General features: G+C 36.9%; 4 protein-coding genes and 1 long non-coding RNA gene across 7 annotated transcripts; 3 read left to right on the top strand and 2 right to left on the bottom strand.

Annotated features, from left to right (window-relative positions):
- The first annotated feature begins 11 nt into the window (after positions 1-11).
- LOC111440816 (pentatricopeptide repeat-containing protein PNM1, mitochondrial-like) lies at positions 12-1,948 on the top strand. Its single transcript, XM_023077618.1, has one exon. The coding sequence runs from the start codon at positions 98-100 to the stop codon at positions 1,685-1,687; it is 1,590 nt and encodes a 529-aa protein (XP_022933386.1). The 5' UTR covers positions 12-97; the 3' UTR covers positions 1,688-1,948.
- Positions 1,949-4,747: 2,799 nt separating this feature from the next.
- LOC111440818 (protein COBRA-like) lies at positions 4,748-7,929 on the top strand. Its single transcript, XM_023077621.1, has 6 exons — positions 4,748-4,965; positions 5,438-5,517; positions 5,858-6,314; positions 6,627-6,786; positions 6,923-7,203; positions 7,331-7,929. Exons 1-6 carry the CDS (start codon positions 4,863-4,865, stop codon positions 7,615-7,617), a joined length of 1,368 nt encoding a protein of 455 aa, XP_022933389.1. The 5' UTR covers positions 4,748-4,862; the 3' UTR covers positions 7,618-7,929.
- A 21-nt stretch (positions 7,930-7,950) lies between these two features.
- On the bottom strand, positions 7,951-10,667 carry LOC111440817 (COBRA-like protein 4). The gene is made up of 7 exons (XM_023077619.1): positions 10,576-10,667; positions 10,310-10,498; positions 10,131-10,210; positions 9,472-9,928; positions 9,246-9,393; positions 8,588-8,865; positions 7,951-8,497 (listed from the first exon to the last, which is right to left on the bottom strand). The coding sequence occupies exons 2-7, from the start codon at positions 10,431-10,433 to the stop codon at positions 8,214-8,216; spliced, it is 1,371 nt and encodes a 456-aa protein (XP_022933387.1). The 5' UTR covers positions 10,434-10,498; positions 10,576-10,667; the 3' UTR covers positions 7,951-8,213.
- A 2,012-nt stretch (positions 10,668-12,679) lies between these two features.
- On the bottom strand, positions 12,680-16,021 carry LOC111440815 (squamosa promoter-binding-like protein 6). The gene is made up of 4 exons (XM_023077617.1): positions 15,340-16,021; positions 14,998-15,134; positions 14,089-14,916; positions 12,680-12,957 (listed from the first exon to the last, which is right to left on the bottom strand). Exons 1-3 carry the CDS (start codon positions 15,993-15,995, stop codon positions 14,105-14,107), a joined length of 1,605 nt encoding a protein of 534 aa, XP_022933385.1. The 5' UTR covers positions 15,996-16,021; the 3' UTR covers positions 12,680-12,957; positions 14,089-14,104.
- LOC111440821 lies at positions 15,687-17,339 on the top strand. 3 transcript variants are annotated; one of them, XR_002710031.1, is made up of 3 exons: positions 15,687-15,778; positions 15,877-15,934; positions 17,201-17,339. It is a non-coding gene; the product is annotated as an uncharacterized LOC111440821 (long non-coding RNA). The 3 variants fall into 3 exon arrangements; XR_002710033.1 differs by having other exon boundaries at positions 17,204-17,339; XR_002710032.1 differs by lacking the exon at positions 17,201-17,339 and adding an exon at positions 16,001-16,381.
- The last annotated feature ends 2,267 nt before the right edge of the window (positions 17,340-19,606 follow it).

Below are 19,606 nucleotides of genomic sequence, written 5' to 3' on the forward strand. Positions count from 1 at the left end.
CCCTTAGGTTTTCGTCTTGCTCCAGCTCCCACCAACGAGCTTCTTCCTAAGGCGAGTTCCATCTTTCTTCTCTTCTCAGAGTTCATCGTCCTTCACGATGCCGCCATTACCGTATCTGCATCTCAGAAGGTTTTTCATTCGGTCTCTTTCATCATCTTCGTATTTATCTGCCTCGTCGTCCTCAAGTTCTTTGAATGAAGCTTCGAAGAGCGTTGTTTTACGTCGAGATTTGACCTCTGTTTTCCACCATTTCCGTCGTCAAGGACCGGCATTGGGGTGTTCTTATCTATCCCAACTCTCGCTTTCTCATTCGTTCTTTTCCGAGTCCGGTGAGAATGATGTGGATCAATCATCGCAGTCGCTTGCGGCCGAGCTTCTTAAAGACCCCGATTTGGATCCTCTTCCCATTACGAAGCGCCTTCAGCTTATCTTTTCGCATGTTAAACCGAATCCGGAGTTAGTTCTCAATACGCTCAATCTCTCCTCGGAAGCTGGTCGAACTGTGTTAGGGTTTAACGAGTGGTTAATATCGAATCCTGATTTTCATCACACGGATGAGACTATATCGTATTTCGTTGATTATTTTGGTCGTAGAAAGGATTTCAATTCGATTCACGAAGTTCTTGCGAAGGGTTCAGGGATCAGTGGGGCTAAAACCCTGCGGTCGACTATTGATCGGTTCGCTCGTGCTGGACGACCCACAAAGTTGTTATCATTTTTCGAGACAATGGAGAAGAATTATGGATTTAAGAGGGATAAAGAGTCGATTAGGATGGTGGTGGAGAAGCTTTGTGAAAACGGCTACGCGAGCCATGCTGAGAAGATGGTCAAAGACTTAGCGCACGAATTTTTCCCAGACGAAGCAATTTGCGATGCTCTGATCAAAGGATGGTGCGTCGATGAGAAATTCGATGAAGCGAAAAGGCTGGCAGGTGAGATGTATAGGGGAGGGTTTGAGTTAGGGACAACGGCCTACAATGCTCTGCTTGATTGTGTTTGCAAGCTTTGTAGGAAAAAAGATCCATTTAAGCTTCAATCTGAGGCTGAGGAAATTCTGGTGGAAATGGATTGTCGTGGGGTTCCAAGAAACGTGGAAACTTTCAATGTACTGATTAATAATCTGTGCAAGATTAGGAAAACTACGGATGCACTAAATTTGTTTCATCGAATGGGGGAGTGGGGATGTCATCCTAACGCTGAAACGTTCCTTATTTTGATCAAAAGTTTGTATCAAGCGGCCAGGACGGGAGAAGGGGATGAAATGATTGACAGGATGAGGTCTGCGGGATATGCTGATGCACTTGATAAGAAGGCTTATTATGAGTTTCTGAAGATTTTGTGTGGGATCGAGAGGATTGATCATGCCCTGATTGTTTTTGCGAAGATGAAGAAGGATGGGTGTGAGCCTGGCATTAAGACATATGATCTACTGATGGGGAAACTCTGTGCCCATAATCGTCTGGACCGAGCAAATTCACTCTTTAATGAAGCTCAGAAACGGGGAGTTCCAGTCACTCCAAAAGCTTATCAGGTTGAGCCAAGGTATGCAAAGAAGCCAAAGGTAAAGAAGGTTGAGAAGAAGAGGGAGACGTTGCCAGAGAAAATGGCAAGGAAGAGGAGACGACTGAAGCAAATTCGATTGAGTTTTGTCAAGAAGCCAAAAAGAACAATGCGTAGAGCATTTTGATTATGATAATAATGTTTGTTCTGAAACTTGATAAATTCTTTTTCATAATGTCCTCTGTTTTCTTTTGCCTCCGCCCCTCCAACCCTTCATTATATGATCTGCAGAGAAATAAGAGGTTTTTTCTTTGTCTTAGCCCTGAGCTGAAACAATGCGGGGGCAATGGCAGCTCTGACATGCCATGCCATTATGTTGGACATTGGTGGATCGAAGTTCCAGGTTTGTTTAGGAAATTTTAACTTAAGAAGACTGTATTGTTTTTAATTTTCTCTTATTCTGGCCATAGTATCTATCTACGGAATGTTAAATGAAGGGCACTGCTTGTTCATATTTGATAAACTGAAACTGATAAACATGTTCTTTTTGAAACATAGTTGGTTCTTCATTTATAAATTTTCTCTTTGCCATGGGTAGTAGATATTATCTGATTTGGCCCGTTATGTGTCATTGTCAACTTCACACGTATACCGGTGAGAGGTTTTCACACCCTTATCAGAAATGTTTTGTTCTCCTCTCCAACTGATTTGGTTCCCTTCTCCAATTGGGGTGGATCTAACAATCCACCTCTCTTGGGGGGCCAGCGTCCTCATTGGCACACCGCCCGGTGTCTGACTTTGATACCATTTGTAACCGTCAAAGTCTATTGCTAGCTGATATTGTCTGCTTTGACCGTTACGTATTCCCGTCAGCCTTACAGTTTTCGTTTCCCTCTTAATGGATCCCTCTTAATGGATATGAGATCTACAAATGGGTTCATAATGTTTTTGTTGAACAAGATTGGCCTTGTGTCCTCCACCCCTCGGACTATTGCTGTTTTACAGATATAACCATGGAAAGACTGACATAATGTGTATTGTCTGCAGTGAGGCATTCAGATCAAATTCCCTGCATATCATACCTTGTTTGAATGTCTTCATTTCTCGATGATAATTGCTTCAATGGGATGCGATTTACTGTGCATTTAAGCTCGTTTTATTAAGAATGCTTCTCCTTGAGGAAGCAATTGGACGCAGAAGGTTGCCAACTTTGACTTATAGGCCAACCAATTTGTTTGTTTTAGCCTATAGATTATACTGCAAAGCTTCAATGCCATCTGTTTTGTTTTAGCCATTTGAGTCAATCCCATTACCTTATAATGGTAGACATAGTTGTAGAAAGTCGAACAGAGCATTCTAAATGTCGTTTGGATTAGTTTTTATAGAACTATTTGATGAAACAGATTTGGAAAATGAATTCGTATATTGTTCACCAGTCCTTCAAGCCTTCGAACCGGGGCACCCTGTCAACCTAACGCCCCGTTGTAGTAAAGTAAGTTTCAAAAGTCCTTTCGAGATTCTTAGTTAGGATTCAACGCCCTGCAATCTTTCTAAACCGCTAAAACCTTGACTTGAGTCTTGAAAGTTCAAATGAAAGAGTCTGTCAAGCGCATTACAAATTCAGTCTCTTACTTTGTTTTCGAGTCATAGGCATTTTCTTGCAGGATGTTAGGTGTGCAAGAACACCCAATCGGGTTTCTACTTTCATTTCTTTTTGTGCTGCTATGATGTAACGTGCAGTCAGGCATGAGGATGTATGGTATAAGGCTATATATATTTCACACAAAAAAAAATAATAATAATAAAAAAAATCCAATAATAATCAAATAAAATTTGCTAACTAGCATATTTCTCAAACATTGCCCACAGGAGTGTCGGCAAATCATAGTCTCCACTAATTAAATGAACCAGGAAATATATATATATAAATAAAAAGGAAAAAGAAAGGAAACCCACATCAGGCCAAATCTCAATTATATTTAAATTTATAATCAATTAAAGAGAATTTTGTCATTAGATGGAGAGAAATAGAAAGATGATCATATATATTTCTATATATAAATATATAAATTGGTCTACCAACCAAAATATGCATTTTAATTTTTATATTCCAACCTTTACCATCTCTTCTTACGCTATTATATCTTTGTATTTGTTTATATCTTTGTATTTGTTTATAAGAACAAACAAATCGGTTAAGACATGTTTTCAACGAACATCTCGTCATTTTTTTTTTATAGAGTATTGAATTAATAAAAAAAATAAATTAGGTTAAATTATAAGTTTAAATTTTCTGTCTAATAAATTATAAGAATTAATTTTTATTATTTAATAACTCCTTAAACTTCTTTCAGCCTTTTAATCAATACAACCCTGGAATAAAAAGTCAATTTTTTTTTTTAAATTCAATAATCTAATAATTTTTAATTTTTTAATTTTCTAAACTCATAATTTAACTAATAAATTAGACATAAAATTAAATTAAAATAAATAAATAATCCAACCAATAAAATTAAAATATAGTTTGATTAGATAGCGATTCATAAAAGTTATTATTATTATTATTTGATCAACATTCATACAAACTTAATTATTGCATATTAAAATGTATCAAATGGACATTAAAAATATAATGCAACAAACGCAAAAATCAAACAAAATGCTCACAATTCCAACCTCCACCGACACTAAATACAATAAATTTGTGATTTCTCCACTAAGCCCCCACCTCCCACCCAGCTGTCTCCTCCTCTCACTTATTGACTCATTTTCCTTCCTTAAAATTACCCATTTGCCCCTCCCTCAACCTCTATTTACCACCCTATCAGAAGCCTTCAGCTTTTTCTTTTCCTTTCCCCTTTTAGAATCACAGCATTTATTCCAATCTTCTAAACAAGGAAACCCACTTTCTTTTTATGTATAATCACTTCTTATTTTATTTATTTTTTTAATTTACTTTAAATTAATTTTTATTATATTTTTTATAATTTCTTTTAATTTTTTTTTAAAGGTGAAAATAGTAAAGAAATTAAAAAGAAAAGCATAATATTTTTAAGTGAGAGATTAAATAATAATTAAAAAAAAAATCCAGGGGAATTGAAATTTCGGTAAATTAAAATGTTCAAAGGGGTAGAATTGGAATTTGTGCAATCAACGGCGGGAAGTATTTCTATCAGAAACTGAGTCGGCCAATAAAGTCATTTTCTTCATTTCTCACGATTCATCGTTATAAAGCTTACACTCTTGTGGAATACTTCCCACTCTCTCTCTCTCTCTCTCTCTCCACACGACACGGCTACTTTCCTGTGCAGATCTTGAGCCATTTGCAGAACGTCGTCTGCAGCTCAGTCTGCATCGGGAAAATGAGGTCTCGGCTCTTCTCTTCCACTGGATCCGTCGCCGAACTTACTGGCTTTGGCATCTTGCTTCTCTTTCTACTTTCATGCTTCAGTTTCACTTCGACAGGTCAGTGAACTCAAACTGACTTACTTATTGATGGCTCCAGATTTGCGTAATGGACGTGGTTTTATCATCCGTTTTCATTAATCTATCCTGGCTATCTCATAGTTGGAAATATTTGGAGATCATGTGTACTTCAACTGTTAAACTCTTCTTAGTTACATGATTTTATGTTTTTTTTTTTTTTTCTTGATTGATCGATTTGAAATGTGGAGGTGAGTATTCCGTTTTGTTACATTGAGAACTAATGAATGGATGTGGGAAAATGGTGGAATCTAGGAAGAATTTGGCGATGCTTCTTATTATCCTGAGAAGTCAACGAGTTCTTTAGTATGGAATCTTTGGCGCATCGTATCCATAGTTATTATTATCATTACTGCTGATTTTAATTGAAATTAGAAGAATGAGAGGCAACTGTGACTTGGAAAGTTATCTGAGGAACTTCGATTTTCATCGTTTTCATTGGATCTCTTTGCAGAAGCCTATGATGCACTTGATCCCAACGGGAACATCACCATCAAATGGGATGTTATGAGCTGGACTCCGGATGGCTATGTTGTAAGTTTCATATAAGTTTTGCACTTCTTTGGTTTTTCTGAGAAAGCTTTTTACGAATGTAATAGTTAAAAACTGGGAAATACTAGACTATGAATCTTTTATTTGTGCAAAATGTATCAAGAAGATTTTATGAGTACCTCCATCATTTGTTTGTGTAGCACTAGCTTTAGCGTTTATGGGTGTATGCTATAAGATAGAAACTCCTTATATTCGAAAGGCCCTAATAAAATATGTATTTGATAATTTTATTCCAATAGTAATTTGTCTCTAGTGTTTGGTAGCTCACTTGCCTTCTTTCCTATTGATTCCCTGATCTAAACGGTTATCTATTTGGTGGCAGGCTGTTGTTACAATGTACAACTTCCAGCAATACCGCCATATTCAAGCTCCAGGTTGGACACTGGGCTGGACATGGGCAAAGAAAGAAGTGATTTGGAGCATGATGGGAGCCCAAACAACGGAACAGGGAGACTGTTCAAGGTTCAAAGGAAATACTCCACATTGCTGCAAGAAAGATCCAACCGTTGTGGATCTATTGCCAGGAACTCCTTACAATCAGCAGATTGCAAATTGTTGCAAGGGTGGAGTGATAAACTCCTGGGCCCAAGACCCAGCCAATGCAGCAAGCTCATTTCAAGTCAGTGTTGGTGCTGCAGGAACGAGTAACAAAACTGTCAAACTCCCCAAAAACTTCACTCTTAAAGCACCGGGACCTGGATATACTTGTGGTCCAGCAAAGATTGTGAAGTCAACCAAATTTATATCTGGAGATAAAAGAAGAGTAACTCAAGCTTTGAGTAAGTAAACTTACCGAAAATTTGCACATTAAATTTTTAGGCTCAATGTAGAATTCTAATTTTGTCAAAAAGCATGTGAATTTTATTAACAGCATGAACTGTGGTATTTCTGTCTCAGATTTTATAGATCGAATTGAAGTTTAATATTGAATTCGTTGGTTGTCGAACAATCATGAATTCATCATTTTTAAATTTGACATGGTATCTGACTAATTGAAAGTTGTAACTATAATTGCATGTAAGCATGAATACAAGAGATCAACATCAGTTAACAACATTTGATTGAATCTGTCCTTGCTTGTCCTATGTCAGTGACTTGGAATGTTACATGCACCTATTCTCAATTCCTTGCTCAGAAGACACCCACTTGTTGTGTTTCCCTCTCTTCCTTCTACAATGATACCATCGTCAACTGCCCAACCTGCACTTGTGGATGTCAAAACAATACGGCAGGTTCTGGGAGCTGTGTGAAGTAAGTTTTCTTTTTGTTGTACATCAGGCATTGTGTTATTTATTTTTCTTTCAACATTGTATTTGTGGTTGGTGAAAGATTGAATCTATTATACTCTACTCAATAATCTATTTCTGTTTAAATTATCTCTTGGCAGTCCAGATTCTCCACATTTAGCTTCAGTGGTATCAACTCCTGATAAATCGGGCAACTATGAACCCCTGGTTCAGTGTACTAGCCACATGTGTCCCATTCGAGTCCATTGGCATGTGAAGCTGAATTACAAGGACTATTGGAGGGTGAAGATCACAATCACCAATTTCAATTACAGAATGAACTACACACTCTGGAATCTTGTGGCGCAGCATCCCAATTTTGATAACATAACTCAATTATTCAGCTTTAACTACAAGTCGTTGAGCCCCTATGGTGACCTAAGTAAGTTCTCTCTGGAAATATCTATCCGCATAACATAGACAGATCATCTCATTTGATTGGAAGGAACCGGCTTTATGCAATTTATTTTCTCAACTATGTGGTTGGTAAATTTGGTACTGTTTTGCAGATGATACTGCTATGTTATGGGGAGTTAAGTTCTACAATGATCTGCTCAATCAAGCTGGCCCTCTTGGTAATGTGCAGTCTGAGCTCCTATTCCGGAAAGACCAAAACACTTTCACTTTCGACAAGGGTTGGGCTTTTCCAAGAAGAGTTTATTTCAATGGTGATAACTGTGTGATGCCACCTCCAGAGGCCTATCCCTATTTGCCAAATGCCAGTTCCAGACCAGCTATGTCTTTACTTGCGACAGTGTTAATATCTCTGGCATTACTGTTGAATTTTGCTCTCTAAGTTATGCCCACGGAGAACAACAAACACTATTGGTTGGTCTAACATGATTTCCTATGAGCTTGTGGCAATCTGGTCAATGGTGTTGAATTTACTGGTGCTTAAATCAAAGGCAATACGAGCTAGTTTCTGTTTGTAGATGGGTTCTTTGACTCAACTTCATTTCTTGTTTAGATTTGGAGCGAATTGTATTGTACAAATAGTTATATTATACGTTCAATCATTTTATTTGTATAATGATTAAAAGATATTTATCGCTCTCAGTGTAATAACTCATGAGACAGTTCAAAATTTTCATAGAGTGCCTGTTTTTTTTGCATAATTTCTTGGTTATTACAAGTTTACACATGATGGAGTCATTTCATTTATATAACCAGACTATGTACTACAAAATCAAAACTAAAATTTGGACAACAGAACCATGTCTATACTGAATTTCTTCTGAAGAACAAACATTGATTTATCTGCCGAGTGTGTATTCTATGACCAATATATCTGTTTGCATACCTGTGTTCGTTGTAGTCTTGCAGATTCTCCTTTGAAGTGTGAACGCGCATAGCTCTCTGAAGTTCATCAAGAATGAAACGAATGATCACTGATCACCACAAAAGCCAGATTATCAAAAGCAAGGAGGTGGTCAACTTGCTAACTGCACTGGAGCCTTCAGGAGCAGAGTTGGGTAGATATGGGTATGATTCTGGTGGTGGCATCTGACATTCGTCGCCATTGAAGTATACTTTTCTAGGAAAGGCCCAACCCTGCTTGAAGGTAAATGTATCCTTGTCCTTCTTCATTAGTACTTCAGATTGCACATTTCCAAATGGCCCTGCTTCCATTAATAGATCATTGTAGAATTTCATGCCATAGAACATGCCAGTATCATCTGCACATTGAATTAAGTAGTGCATTCATGTCAATTAAGACTGAAATAGCCAAACATTTGCATTGAAACCACAAGAATTTTAGTACTCACTAATGGATTCATAGGGAACTAGGGGTTTGTAGTCAAAACTGAAGACTTGAGTTACATTATTCAGATTTGGATGCTGCACTGCCAGTGTCCATAGCGTATAGTTCATCCTGTAGTTGAAGTTGGTTACAGCAACCTTCACACGCCAGTAATCCTTGTAATTAATTTTTACGTGCCAGTGTACTCGAACAGGACACATGTGATGGGTGCACTGTAGTAAAGGCGTATTATCCTTTTTAGGAGTATTTATTCCGTCCTTGTGCAGTAGCTTTGAGTTACTCCTGCATAGTGGGATTAAAAGAAAAAAAAAAAAAAAAAAGATGATGTTATAGTCACCAGCAACTAAGCTGGAGTTCGAAGCCAGGAAATTAGACATCTGACATGAGGTTACTCGTCCAAACCCACCGCTAGCAGATATTTTCCTATTTGGACTTTTCCTTTCGGGCTCACCCTCAAGGTTTTTAAAATGCATCTGCTAGGGAGAGGTTTCCATACCCTTATAAAGGGTGTTTCGTTCTCCTCCCCAACCGAGGTAGGATCTCACGTATAGCAAGAAAGATTTCTATTCTAATAATCTGATGTTCTAACTTCTAAATGTGTGTGTGGAGAGAATCCTGAAACACATTTGTTACCATCTGGGGCAGAGAAAGAAGTCTCTTACTTTATACAATTGTGTTTGTTCTGGCAGCCACATGCACAGGTTGGGCAAGAAGTGATCGTATCATTGTAGAAAGTCGAGAGTGATACGCAGCAAGTTGGGTTCTTAGAGGCCAGAAACTGTGAGTAAGTGCAGGTTACATTCCATGTCACTGCATCAGAAGCAGCATAAATCAACTTCAAGAGCTTTATCTGAAAGGAGCACAACATGAAATTAGCAACAAGCTTACTCAGTGCTTGAGTTTTCCTCCGGCGATCAGGAGTAAGGAAGACTGTAGAAGGCACAACTTTTGCAGGTCCACATGTGTAGCCTGGTCCTGGACCGAGCAGAGTGAAGTTCTTCGGCAACTTTACCGTTTTGTTCGAAGTGCCAGCTAGTCCAACACTCACCTGGAAGGCAGAGACTGAACCTACTGGGTCCTGTCCCCAAGAAGCCAACACTCCACCCTTGCAGCAATTGGAGAATTGCTGGTTGTAAGGAACACCGGGGAGCAAATCAACAACTATAGGGGTTTTCTTGCAGCAATGAGGTACGTTTCCTTTGAACTTGGAACAATCTCCTTGCTCTGTTGTCTGAGCTCCCACCATAGACCATATCACTTCTTTCTTGGCCCATGACCAGCCCAGGGTCCATCCTGGTGCATTGATATGGCGGTACATCTGAAAATTGTTCATTGTCACTACAGCCTGTTACAGTTCAAAAACAAAAGATCTAAGGTCAGTATGGTGATCAGGTATTGAGAAATAGCTTTACGCCAGTGATCCAATCTTCATTCATGAATAACTTTAATCTTCATTCATTGTTCATAATCCTGGAAAGCTACTTAAAGGTACTAATCAAATTTTAGTTACAGGGGAGGGATGGAAAAGCTGCTGATTGTTATCTTACAACATATCCATCTGGCGTCCAAGAAACTACATCCCATTTGATTGTTATGTTTCCATTCGGATCCAATGGATCATAAGCCCCTGAAGAAGATTAACAGAACCAAAAACAAAATCATCAGCTACAACACACCAATAACCAGACCAATAAAATGGAAAAATCTTTCTTCTTGTAGCACGTACCAGTTGAATAGAAAGTTGCAAAGATCAGAAGTGCTAAGAGTACAACTCTTTTCTGTCGAGCCGAGTAGCATTCCATTTGAAAAAGAATTTTGTGTGATAGATCACTGTAGGTATTAACTTCCATGGCTTGAAGTTTTGCAGGATCAAAAGCTTCAACCAACTGAACTCATAGGATGCAACTGTTCTTTGCTGGTACCATGGAGTTGGAGATAATGAGAAATGAAGGGTACCAATATAGTTCAAGAGAATGCAAGAAGGTGTCTCACCTCTCACCTACTGGTTGTTAGATAATTCATGTGATATTTTTCAGCTACCTCTCTGTACACAATCACACAACCTCTGAAATTCTTCATCTATCTCTTTCAGTGTTTCTGCATCTTGAAGCAAAGCTTTCGAGAGGAATGATGCAAAAGGTGGTGGGAGACTTTTCAGAGATCTGGAGAGACTTTTCATCTGTCAGTGTCCTCGCACCAGAGGCAGGCAATTTTGCAGAACCCAGGAGCTGAGTTCAACTGCACTGGATCAGTAAGTTTTGGTTTAAATATCGAGACTTGATCTCAATGCATATGCCAAAACTAATTACATGTGACCGTCCAAGTCCACCACTGTAGTTATTGTCTATTTTAGTCTATTACGTGTCGCCATTAGCCTTGTGAGTTTAAAATGTGTCTGCTAGAGAGAGGTTTCCATACCTTATAAGGAATGTTTCGTTTCCCTCTCCAACTGATGTGAAATCTCACAATTCAATCTCCTTGAGGGCTCAACGGGCTTGTTAGCACACCACATAGTATCTAGCTCTGATACTATTCGTAACAGCCTAAGTCACCGCTAATAGATATTCTTCCACTTTAGCTCATTACTTATCATTCTTAGCCTCACAGCTCAGGTTTCCACACCCTTGTAAAGAATGTATCGTTCCCTTTTCCGACCGAAGTGGGACACTCACATTATATCACCAAAATGAGTATAGCTCAACAGTAGTTGACATGTACCCTCGATCAGGAGGTTAGAGGTTTCGTTGTAGAACTTAACTTCAATTATTGTTTTAATTTTTTTTACAATTAGGTGAGCAATCATGATCTTGACAATAATCTAACAACCTTTTTTTTTCCCCCCTCTTTTAAAACAACATTAAACAGCAATTTAGTACCATATTATTGTGAAAACCAAATTAGACCTAATGAGAGTAAGAGGTGGCAACAACTATAACCTTTTTTAATTTCCAACTGGGCTGGGCTTGTTGCTTTGCACTGAGGAATATAGTATGTTGTTCCACTAGAGGGCCCAGCTTCTAAGCCATCCCGAGCCCAATTTCTTTCGGTTAGGGATTTTATTTTAATTTTTTTAAAAGCCAAATTTTAAAATATTTGTTCGCTTTAAATAATTCGTTCGGTTCTATTTTTATGTTTAAATCCTTTTGGATCTGCCTATAACTGGAGGTAAGTTAACTTTTTTATTTTTTTATTTTTTATTTTTAATTTGCTAATTATTAATGTTAGACTTTAATCCTTTACTTTAAAATTTATGAACTAAAATAAATTTATATTTAATAGATCAATTTAAAATTTTCTTAAAAATTGATAAAATTATTATAAATAGTTTTTCGAACTTTTTTTTTTTTTTTCCGTTTAAAATTTAATTTGACCTAAAAAATAATGGTAAGTTGTCTCCATGCTAACGAAACGTGCCACGTGTCATATGGCATATTCATTTCTTCACCCGCTTCTTCTGCCTGAAAATCAAAATTCTCTCCCTCGCTTTCTCTCAGTTCTGTTTCTTGTTTTCTCTACAGTCAACAATGGCGGACTCAATTCCCACCCCGCTTCTCAGTGATGAACTCGACATCGTCATCCCCACCATCTGAAACCTCGACTTCCTCGAAATATGGAGGCCATTTTTCCAGTACCACTTGATCATCGTCCAAGACTATCAGAGTTCCCCATGGATTTGACCAAAAGCTCTACAATCGTAGCGATATCAATCGGATTTTGGTCCTTTGGCTTCTTGCATTTCCTTTAAGGACTCTGCTTGTAGCTGCTTTGGCTATATGGTTTCGAAGAAATACATCTTCACAATCGATGATGATGATTGCCTTGTAAGTTTACTCTATTCTTCCTTTTTAGAGCTTTTTGGGTCTCTGTTCTTGATTGCTTCTGTCAATCATCGCATCTTGACCGAAAACACATGTATACTAAAGTATTTGTCTCTCCTTGCAACCTAAAGAGGCACCTTACCAAACTTGTAGAATCATTTGGTAATATAAGAAATCCAAATGATCTACAATAATATATCAAGTTCATATGTCTCTTAACTTATCTAGACCAAATAGAGAGATTTGGGTGCTGAAAAGGAAAGCTCAATAATGGCTTAGCTGAAAATAGAATTAGGAGTATTATCTTTTGCAAAGATTCATCAAAAGACATCTCAAAGCTTAATAATAGAATACTTCAAGAATGGTCCAAGAATAGTGCCAACATATCAACGTTTGTGGAACAAAGTTTAGTTCATATGAAAAAGGAATAAATCATGCCTACTTTATTCTGGAGTTCTTCTCCTCACCCTACCCCAACAACAGCTCTTCCAGCACCACTGCATCAAAATCCACTGCATTGTTCATAGTCAGCACAAACTTCGTCCTGCCACGCCACCTGTTCCAATACGAATCTGTTGTCAAAACTCAAGGATCTGAGAAAATGCCATGACATAGCCTGTTTTTGTAGGTCCATAAACAGATAGTAGAATGCTTTTGTTCAATGCCAACCAGCAGATGGTAGGAACAACAAACAAAAAGTTAAACCATCCTTCATAAAAGACTCAGTGAAGGTAATAGCATCACTAACCCTAAGAGACATCTTTATAAAAGACACTAAGGAGTCTCTTTAGCATATTCAGTTACCTTGGTGGGTCAAGAAGCACCAAAGATTGTCCAAGGTCTATTCAAGTGCATATTTCAGGAATGTAGTAAATCATTGACAACAAGAAAGATTCCAAATTTAACAAACATGTATATGGGTGAGGGCCATATCAAATAAATTAATGCTAAGTACGTTCTGTAACAGTCTAAGCCCACCGATAGCAGATATTATTCTCTTTGGGCTTTCCCTTCCGAACATCCCCTCACGGTTTTTAAACGCGTATGTTAAGGAGAGGTTTTCACATCCTTATAAAGAATATTTCGTTCTTCTCTCCAATCGATGTGAGATCTCACAATCCATCCCTCTTCAGGGCCCAGCGTCCTCGCTGACATTCGTTCCCTCTTCGATCAATGTGAGATTTCACAATCTACCTCCCTCAAGAGCCCAATCCTCGCTGGTACACTGCCCAACATCCACCCCCTTTGGGGCCCAGCGTCTTCGCTGGCACACCGCCCGATGTCTAGCTCTAATACCATTTGTAATATTCCAAACCCACTACTAGCAGATATTGTCCTTTTTGGGTTGTCCCTTTTGGGTTTTTCCTTTCGGGCTTCCCTTCAAGGTTTTTAAAACGTATCTCCTAGGGAGAGGTTTCCACACCCTTATAAAGAATGCTTCATTCTCCTCCCCAACTGATGTGGGATCTCACACGTTCATTCTAGATCTTCATGTTAATGGAATTGACATGGTGAAATAATCTAGCTTGCAATCAGAGAAACGAAGATAACTTTGTTTAGAAATTAAATGAAAACATAAAAAAAAAAATCATTTTCAGAAATTTTCTGAGGAACTCCTTCAACTCGATCTTATAAACATGGGAAACGTACAAAAATCCAGTTTTGCAAGAGAATCATTTTTAGGTACCTGTTTTGCATAAAATTTAAGTGATCCGGAGGCAGCAGAAAGCATTACTTTCTTGCTTCACCTGCATAACTTGCCTCTCGTGCTCCACGCGATGAAGTTGTGATGAAAGCTGCAGCAAGTCAATGGTGGGGCTGCCTTCAGTAGTATCAGCCAAATTTGACCCATGGAAAATACGATTTGTACTTTCAAAGTTTACTGCATCACTTGTTTCAGGCGTTGATATGGGACCAAGAGTATTCAACCCTGATGAATTGAATTTATTGGACACGCCACTCACAGAAACCTGGGAGCTTACTCCCATGAGCTTCTCAGAAAGTTGACTCATGCTGTAATGATTCTGGCCCTCGAGCAAGACCAACGGACGAGCAATGGGAATCCCCGATGAATGAGTTAAGGAGTTTTGTGTTTGAGATGACAGAAGAGAGAGAGCACAACCGGAGTCTGATAATCCTGATATTCTGTCGGTTGTTGCTGCACTAAAAACACTGAAGTATTCACTGCCCAATGAGGGGTTATTAAAGACACCTCCTACACTAATAGGATATTGATTACTGTTCTCCTTGAACATGTTTGTGGCAGCTGCATTCAGTCCATTGTCATGAAAAGGGGGAATTTGAGTATCAATATCATAAGGAGAGAAGAGGGATTTTGAATGCAGGTAACCACTAGGAACATGAACAGCAGACAGAGGCATATATTCATTCTTGTCTTCAATCTTCACAGTCCTACACCAATCACTTGTTCCATATTTCTCTGGATGCATAATACCACTTGGTAATATCTCTTGGCAGATAAAGGATGTTGCTGGTGTTCCTTGAAGCCTGCTACCTGCATTTTATTCAGTGATTAGCAGAAAGCCAGAATTCCACAGCAAGTTTAAGAATAGAGAGATTGATGCAGTTTTAATACCATTATATGACTGAAGGAACCTTCCCGCCCTGCCGGAGTTTAGAGCCACCTGAGGCCTTCTTCGACGTTCATTATGACCTGCAAGGCGTTTACGACAGCTGCGCTTACCATCATCAAACTCAGCTAGCAAATGAAACCTGGAAGTCAAGAGCTAATACATATTATAGCAGCAACAATACTAATGATCTATGTGTGGGGGCCTTGCAGCAGCATAAGCGGTAAAAGCCACAACTTGGGTAAGTGCCCCCTCTTCCCAATTTACTTTTTGTTCAATGTAAAGTTCATGATGATGTTATTCAGTAAGTAAGCACATAGGATTATGATAGATGAAAATGAACTAACCTGCTACATTGCTGACAAAACCTTTGCTCTATGCCATTGACAATAACTTTTGCAGTCTTTGAGTGAGCTTCACAAACTTTATGCCTCTTATGGTAATCCTTAGAGGAGCTGAGATCCTTATTACAGCCATAAACTTGACAGAAATAAGTTTGGGAATTCAACCCGGAAGCTCGTACCCTTTTTGAAGGCATCGACGACTCAGATGATGATACAACAGGGGCTCCCTTGAAAATTTTGTAGCCATGAGCATCCCTCTGGTCAGCAAATCTCCCCAAATTCAAATCGATAAACGATGAATCTCGGCCGGTAGAGTCAACAATAGAGCCAGAGAGCTTTGAAGTGGATTCATCCTCCCCCAGAAATGCATTGGAGGAATTCATAGCAGGATTCAGAAACCTTCCACCAACAACCTTGCTACTCAAAATATCACAAATGTCAGGTAATTGTTTCCCAATCATTTCTGGGAAAACAAGTTCCCCAAAACCTTGATTGTTAACCTGTTGACCTGTTGCTAACATAGTGCTACTGAAATTGCAGGGATTCTTGAAGTCCCACCCCAACGCAGAATCCTTATTTCTTGCAAGCGAACTAGTAGGTGAGTTCATTTCATCAGACATACATCCCTTTCCTTCAGAAACATAACTCCAAGACTCCATTACAGAAAACTAAATGAATCAGTAGAAGCTCGCCCCAAAAGGAAAAGAAAATAGCCTTGAAATTACCCCAAAATTCAAAGAAAAGTTGCAGTTCAGTAGCTAAACATGAAAGATCCTTCATAATCACTGTTCAAAACCTCCAAAACCCCACCAGAACACAACGAAAAGGATACCCATATGAGGTTTCTGAGCCTGCCCCAAATGGGTTTAGCTAAAAGAGAAAAAGAAAGAAGAATCTGTCAAAAAGAATCAGATCTCAGAGAACCACAGGGCTGGAAAGCAACAAAATGAACCCGAAAACTATGAACCCTATGTGAATCATTAAAAGGAAAAGGAAGAAATCAAGAACAAAAAAGGAAGCAATAAGCTGAATCCAAAGAAAGTCCCAGAGAAAGAAGAGCTCGAAAAGCCATCAGGGTGCTATAAGAAGGAAAACCATAAAAGTTACTGAAATGGGGAGAGAGAGAGAGAGAGAGAGAGAGAGAGAAGAGGTGTGACTTTACCAGTGCGCACTGTTCATAAGTGGTATTATGAAGAAGGGCTGAAATGGGGTTTACTTAATGCCAAAGATATTTGTGGTGTGCTACACAAACTCCATGGAAGAGCTCATGAGCTTGTGGCTGCCATTTCTGGGGACACAAGAATTGAAAACAGAGCGTAGAAAAGGAATTAGAAGGTAACGGTTTTGAGGTTTGCAGAGCAGTCGTTTTCCCAAACGAGTTAGCTGCTTTGCTTTGATTAGTTACATAGAGATTGTTTTGGTATTTCCCCCACTAAATTTGGCTCCTTCACGGCCTTGTCTTCGTCAAGGAGGCAACCTTGCTTTCGGTCAACGATTATTACCCAAAGCTTTTAAGACAAATTAAGAACCTGTTTCTCAATCATTTGGTTGTTAAACAGTTAAACCTTCCCAATTTCCCAACCTAATCTTATCTTCACCATTTTATTTTATTTTGTTTTCTCCAGAAAATTAAGAAAATAATTATGAAAAATCCAATCTTTTTCCACTCAATTTGCATCCAATGTCTGATCTGACCACTTTGCATTCATTTCACTTCAACCCATTGTGTTCTTTTTTGCTTTGAATTATTTTTATAATTTTCTATAGCTTCAACAGTGCAAAACTGTTCATCTTCTTGTAGCAAGTCCCTTAAATAGTTACTTGAAATCCAACCATTCTCCTAATTTGTTGAGTTTTTTTTTAGCAGATTCCCGTCAATGCAAGATGATTAGGTTCATTCGAGGCCATGCTCTGATGTGAATCCCTATAATTGGTTGACTTGCAAGATCGAAGGCACGATTCGCACTGATCCACTTTCTTTTTAAAGATAGGATCATTCAATGGGTACTTCTCCTTAACTCTGCAAAAAATTTAAATAATATGCAAGTGTTGAAATAATTCTTTTAGTTACGACATAGAATCGTTAGATTAGCAAAATATCACAGTTTGTGAATTCGAAAAACTTAGACCGAGAGCCAGAACAAGTGGTATTAGAGCGAAAAGTTAGCTAGTGTAGGTCAAATATAATTAAATATTTTGTCGGTAACATTTAAGAAGTATGAGCCCTTCATTTCTACTCGGTATTTTTTTTATTATTATTATTTTATGAAAAAGGAACAATAACCTATTTTGAAAACGGGGAACATTTAAAAAACGAGCCAAAAATGTTTTTATCTATTTATTTATTTTTATTTTAAAGTTTGTACTTTTATTGTTTGAAAATTCAACAAAAAGGAGGGCAGAAGGAGAGGGACCATTCATAGTGGAAATAAATAAGGTGAGAGGGACAAGTAATTAAGCATGAAATTTCAATTAAGAAACTTATTTATTTATTTATTTTGTATGTCGGGATCTAAAAGACAGGCCCCACATCCACTGTCATATTTTAATAATTTTACCTCCAATTTTTAACTTTATATATTTAATATTTTTAACTTTATATATTTAGTATTCATCCAACGCTCCCATCTCTTCACTCTCAAAACATTTAATCATTAATTAATTACATTTGGTATATTCTCTTTGGTTTTCCTTTATATACATATAATATATTTAATTTTAATATTAATTTTAATCAAAACTTTCATCTATAATTTCTAATTTAAAAATATTTTTATAATATTAAACCTAATTTCTAAAAATTCATATTGAAACCTTATAACTAATTTTAATAAATAACGACCATTTATGTGGTTTGAAAAGATCTTCTACATCTATAGGTAGTAGCGGATCACTACAGCGAAAGTGTTTACAAAATCTCGACTCCGAGTAAATACAAGATGACACTCACTCCACGTCTCATAACGATACTAGACATAATAGCAATGTAGATGATTCATGTAACCATATGAGAAATGAACTGACCCAATATATTAAAATAACATAAAAGACAAAATGAGAATGAATTTAAAGAAAAGTGCCTTCAAATCTCACTGTTCCAACTGTTTCGATTTTTTTTTTTTTTTTTGAATGTTAAAATAGGATTGAAAGCTCTATACCACCAAATATATCCCTTTTTCTCTCTCTCGACCCCACCAAAATTTATTTTACTTAGTAGGGTAGCTAGCTACGTATATATCTAATCATAGCTTAATAGATAAAACGTGTATACAATATTAAAATTCATAATTAAAAGAGTAAATATTTTTTTAAAATTTTAAATTATCGAAAATTTAATAGATACAAAATTAAAATTTTAAATGTTTTGGATTGAATACACAAATAACTTATAATTTAATTAATTTTTATTTATTTATTAAGTAATTGTTCTTTTAAGTCCAACACTTCAATAAAGCATTGATTTAGATGGTTTGTATTTAAGCAGCCGAACGTCTTAAATTTACTGCACACTGGGGAGGGTTTACCACCCCACAAGAAGTTAAAAAGATAGGACCCCTCCCTTAGGGGTTGGTAGATATAGAACAAGTGGGCCAACTAATAATAACTCACAGTAAATATTAATAAATGTTCATTTACCTTATTTTTACCGTATGGATATATATGATATTAAATTAAATAGATAGTTAAATAATTAATATAAATATTTTAAAACTTAAATTATTAACTTTATTTCTTTTAATTAAAAAAAAATAGTTTCTATACATTTAAAAATTAAAATTTCGTCTCTAATGTTTGTGTAATTTCGGAACAACACCAACATAGGTTAATTGTGAAAAAATGCCTAAATTTCTTCATTTAAACGGGTTGTCTTTATCCATTTCTTTTAATTTAATTAATTTTATATTCCATATTACTATTAATTATCTTTTTAAAAAATTTATTGTCTTTCAAGAAATTTTACAAAACAATTTGACTTTTTGTTCGAGAAATAGAGACCATTATGGCTACGCGAGATATGTACTCTATATAATATTAAAAACACGTTTCAGAATATTCTTGAAATAATTAAAATCACTATATTATATTTAAAATTATTCTTAAACACATTTTTAATGATCGAAAAGTATCAAAATTCCATTAAAAAATAAAATAAAATATTGAATTAATTAAAAAAATATATTTTTAAAGTAATTTTAAACCCGACAAAAATGATTTTAACGGTTCGAATTTAAGAAAAAAAACAAAACATTATGGAGTTTTGAAAGTTCCC

Source organism: Cucurbita moschata, unplaced genomic scaffold, assembly GCF_002738365.1.
Source record: "Cucurbita moschata cultivar Rifu unplaced genomic scaffold, Cmos_1.0 Cmo_Scf00003, whole genome shotgun sequence".
In the NCBI taxonomy this organism is placed as follows: Eukaryota; Viridiplantae; Streptophyta; class Magnoliopsida; order Cucurbitales; family Cucurbitaceae; genus Cucurbita; species Cucurbita moschata.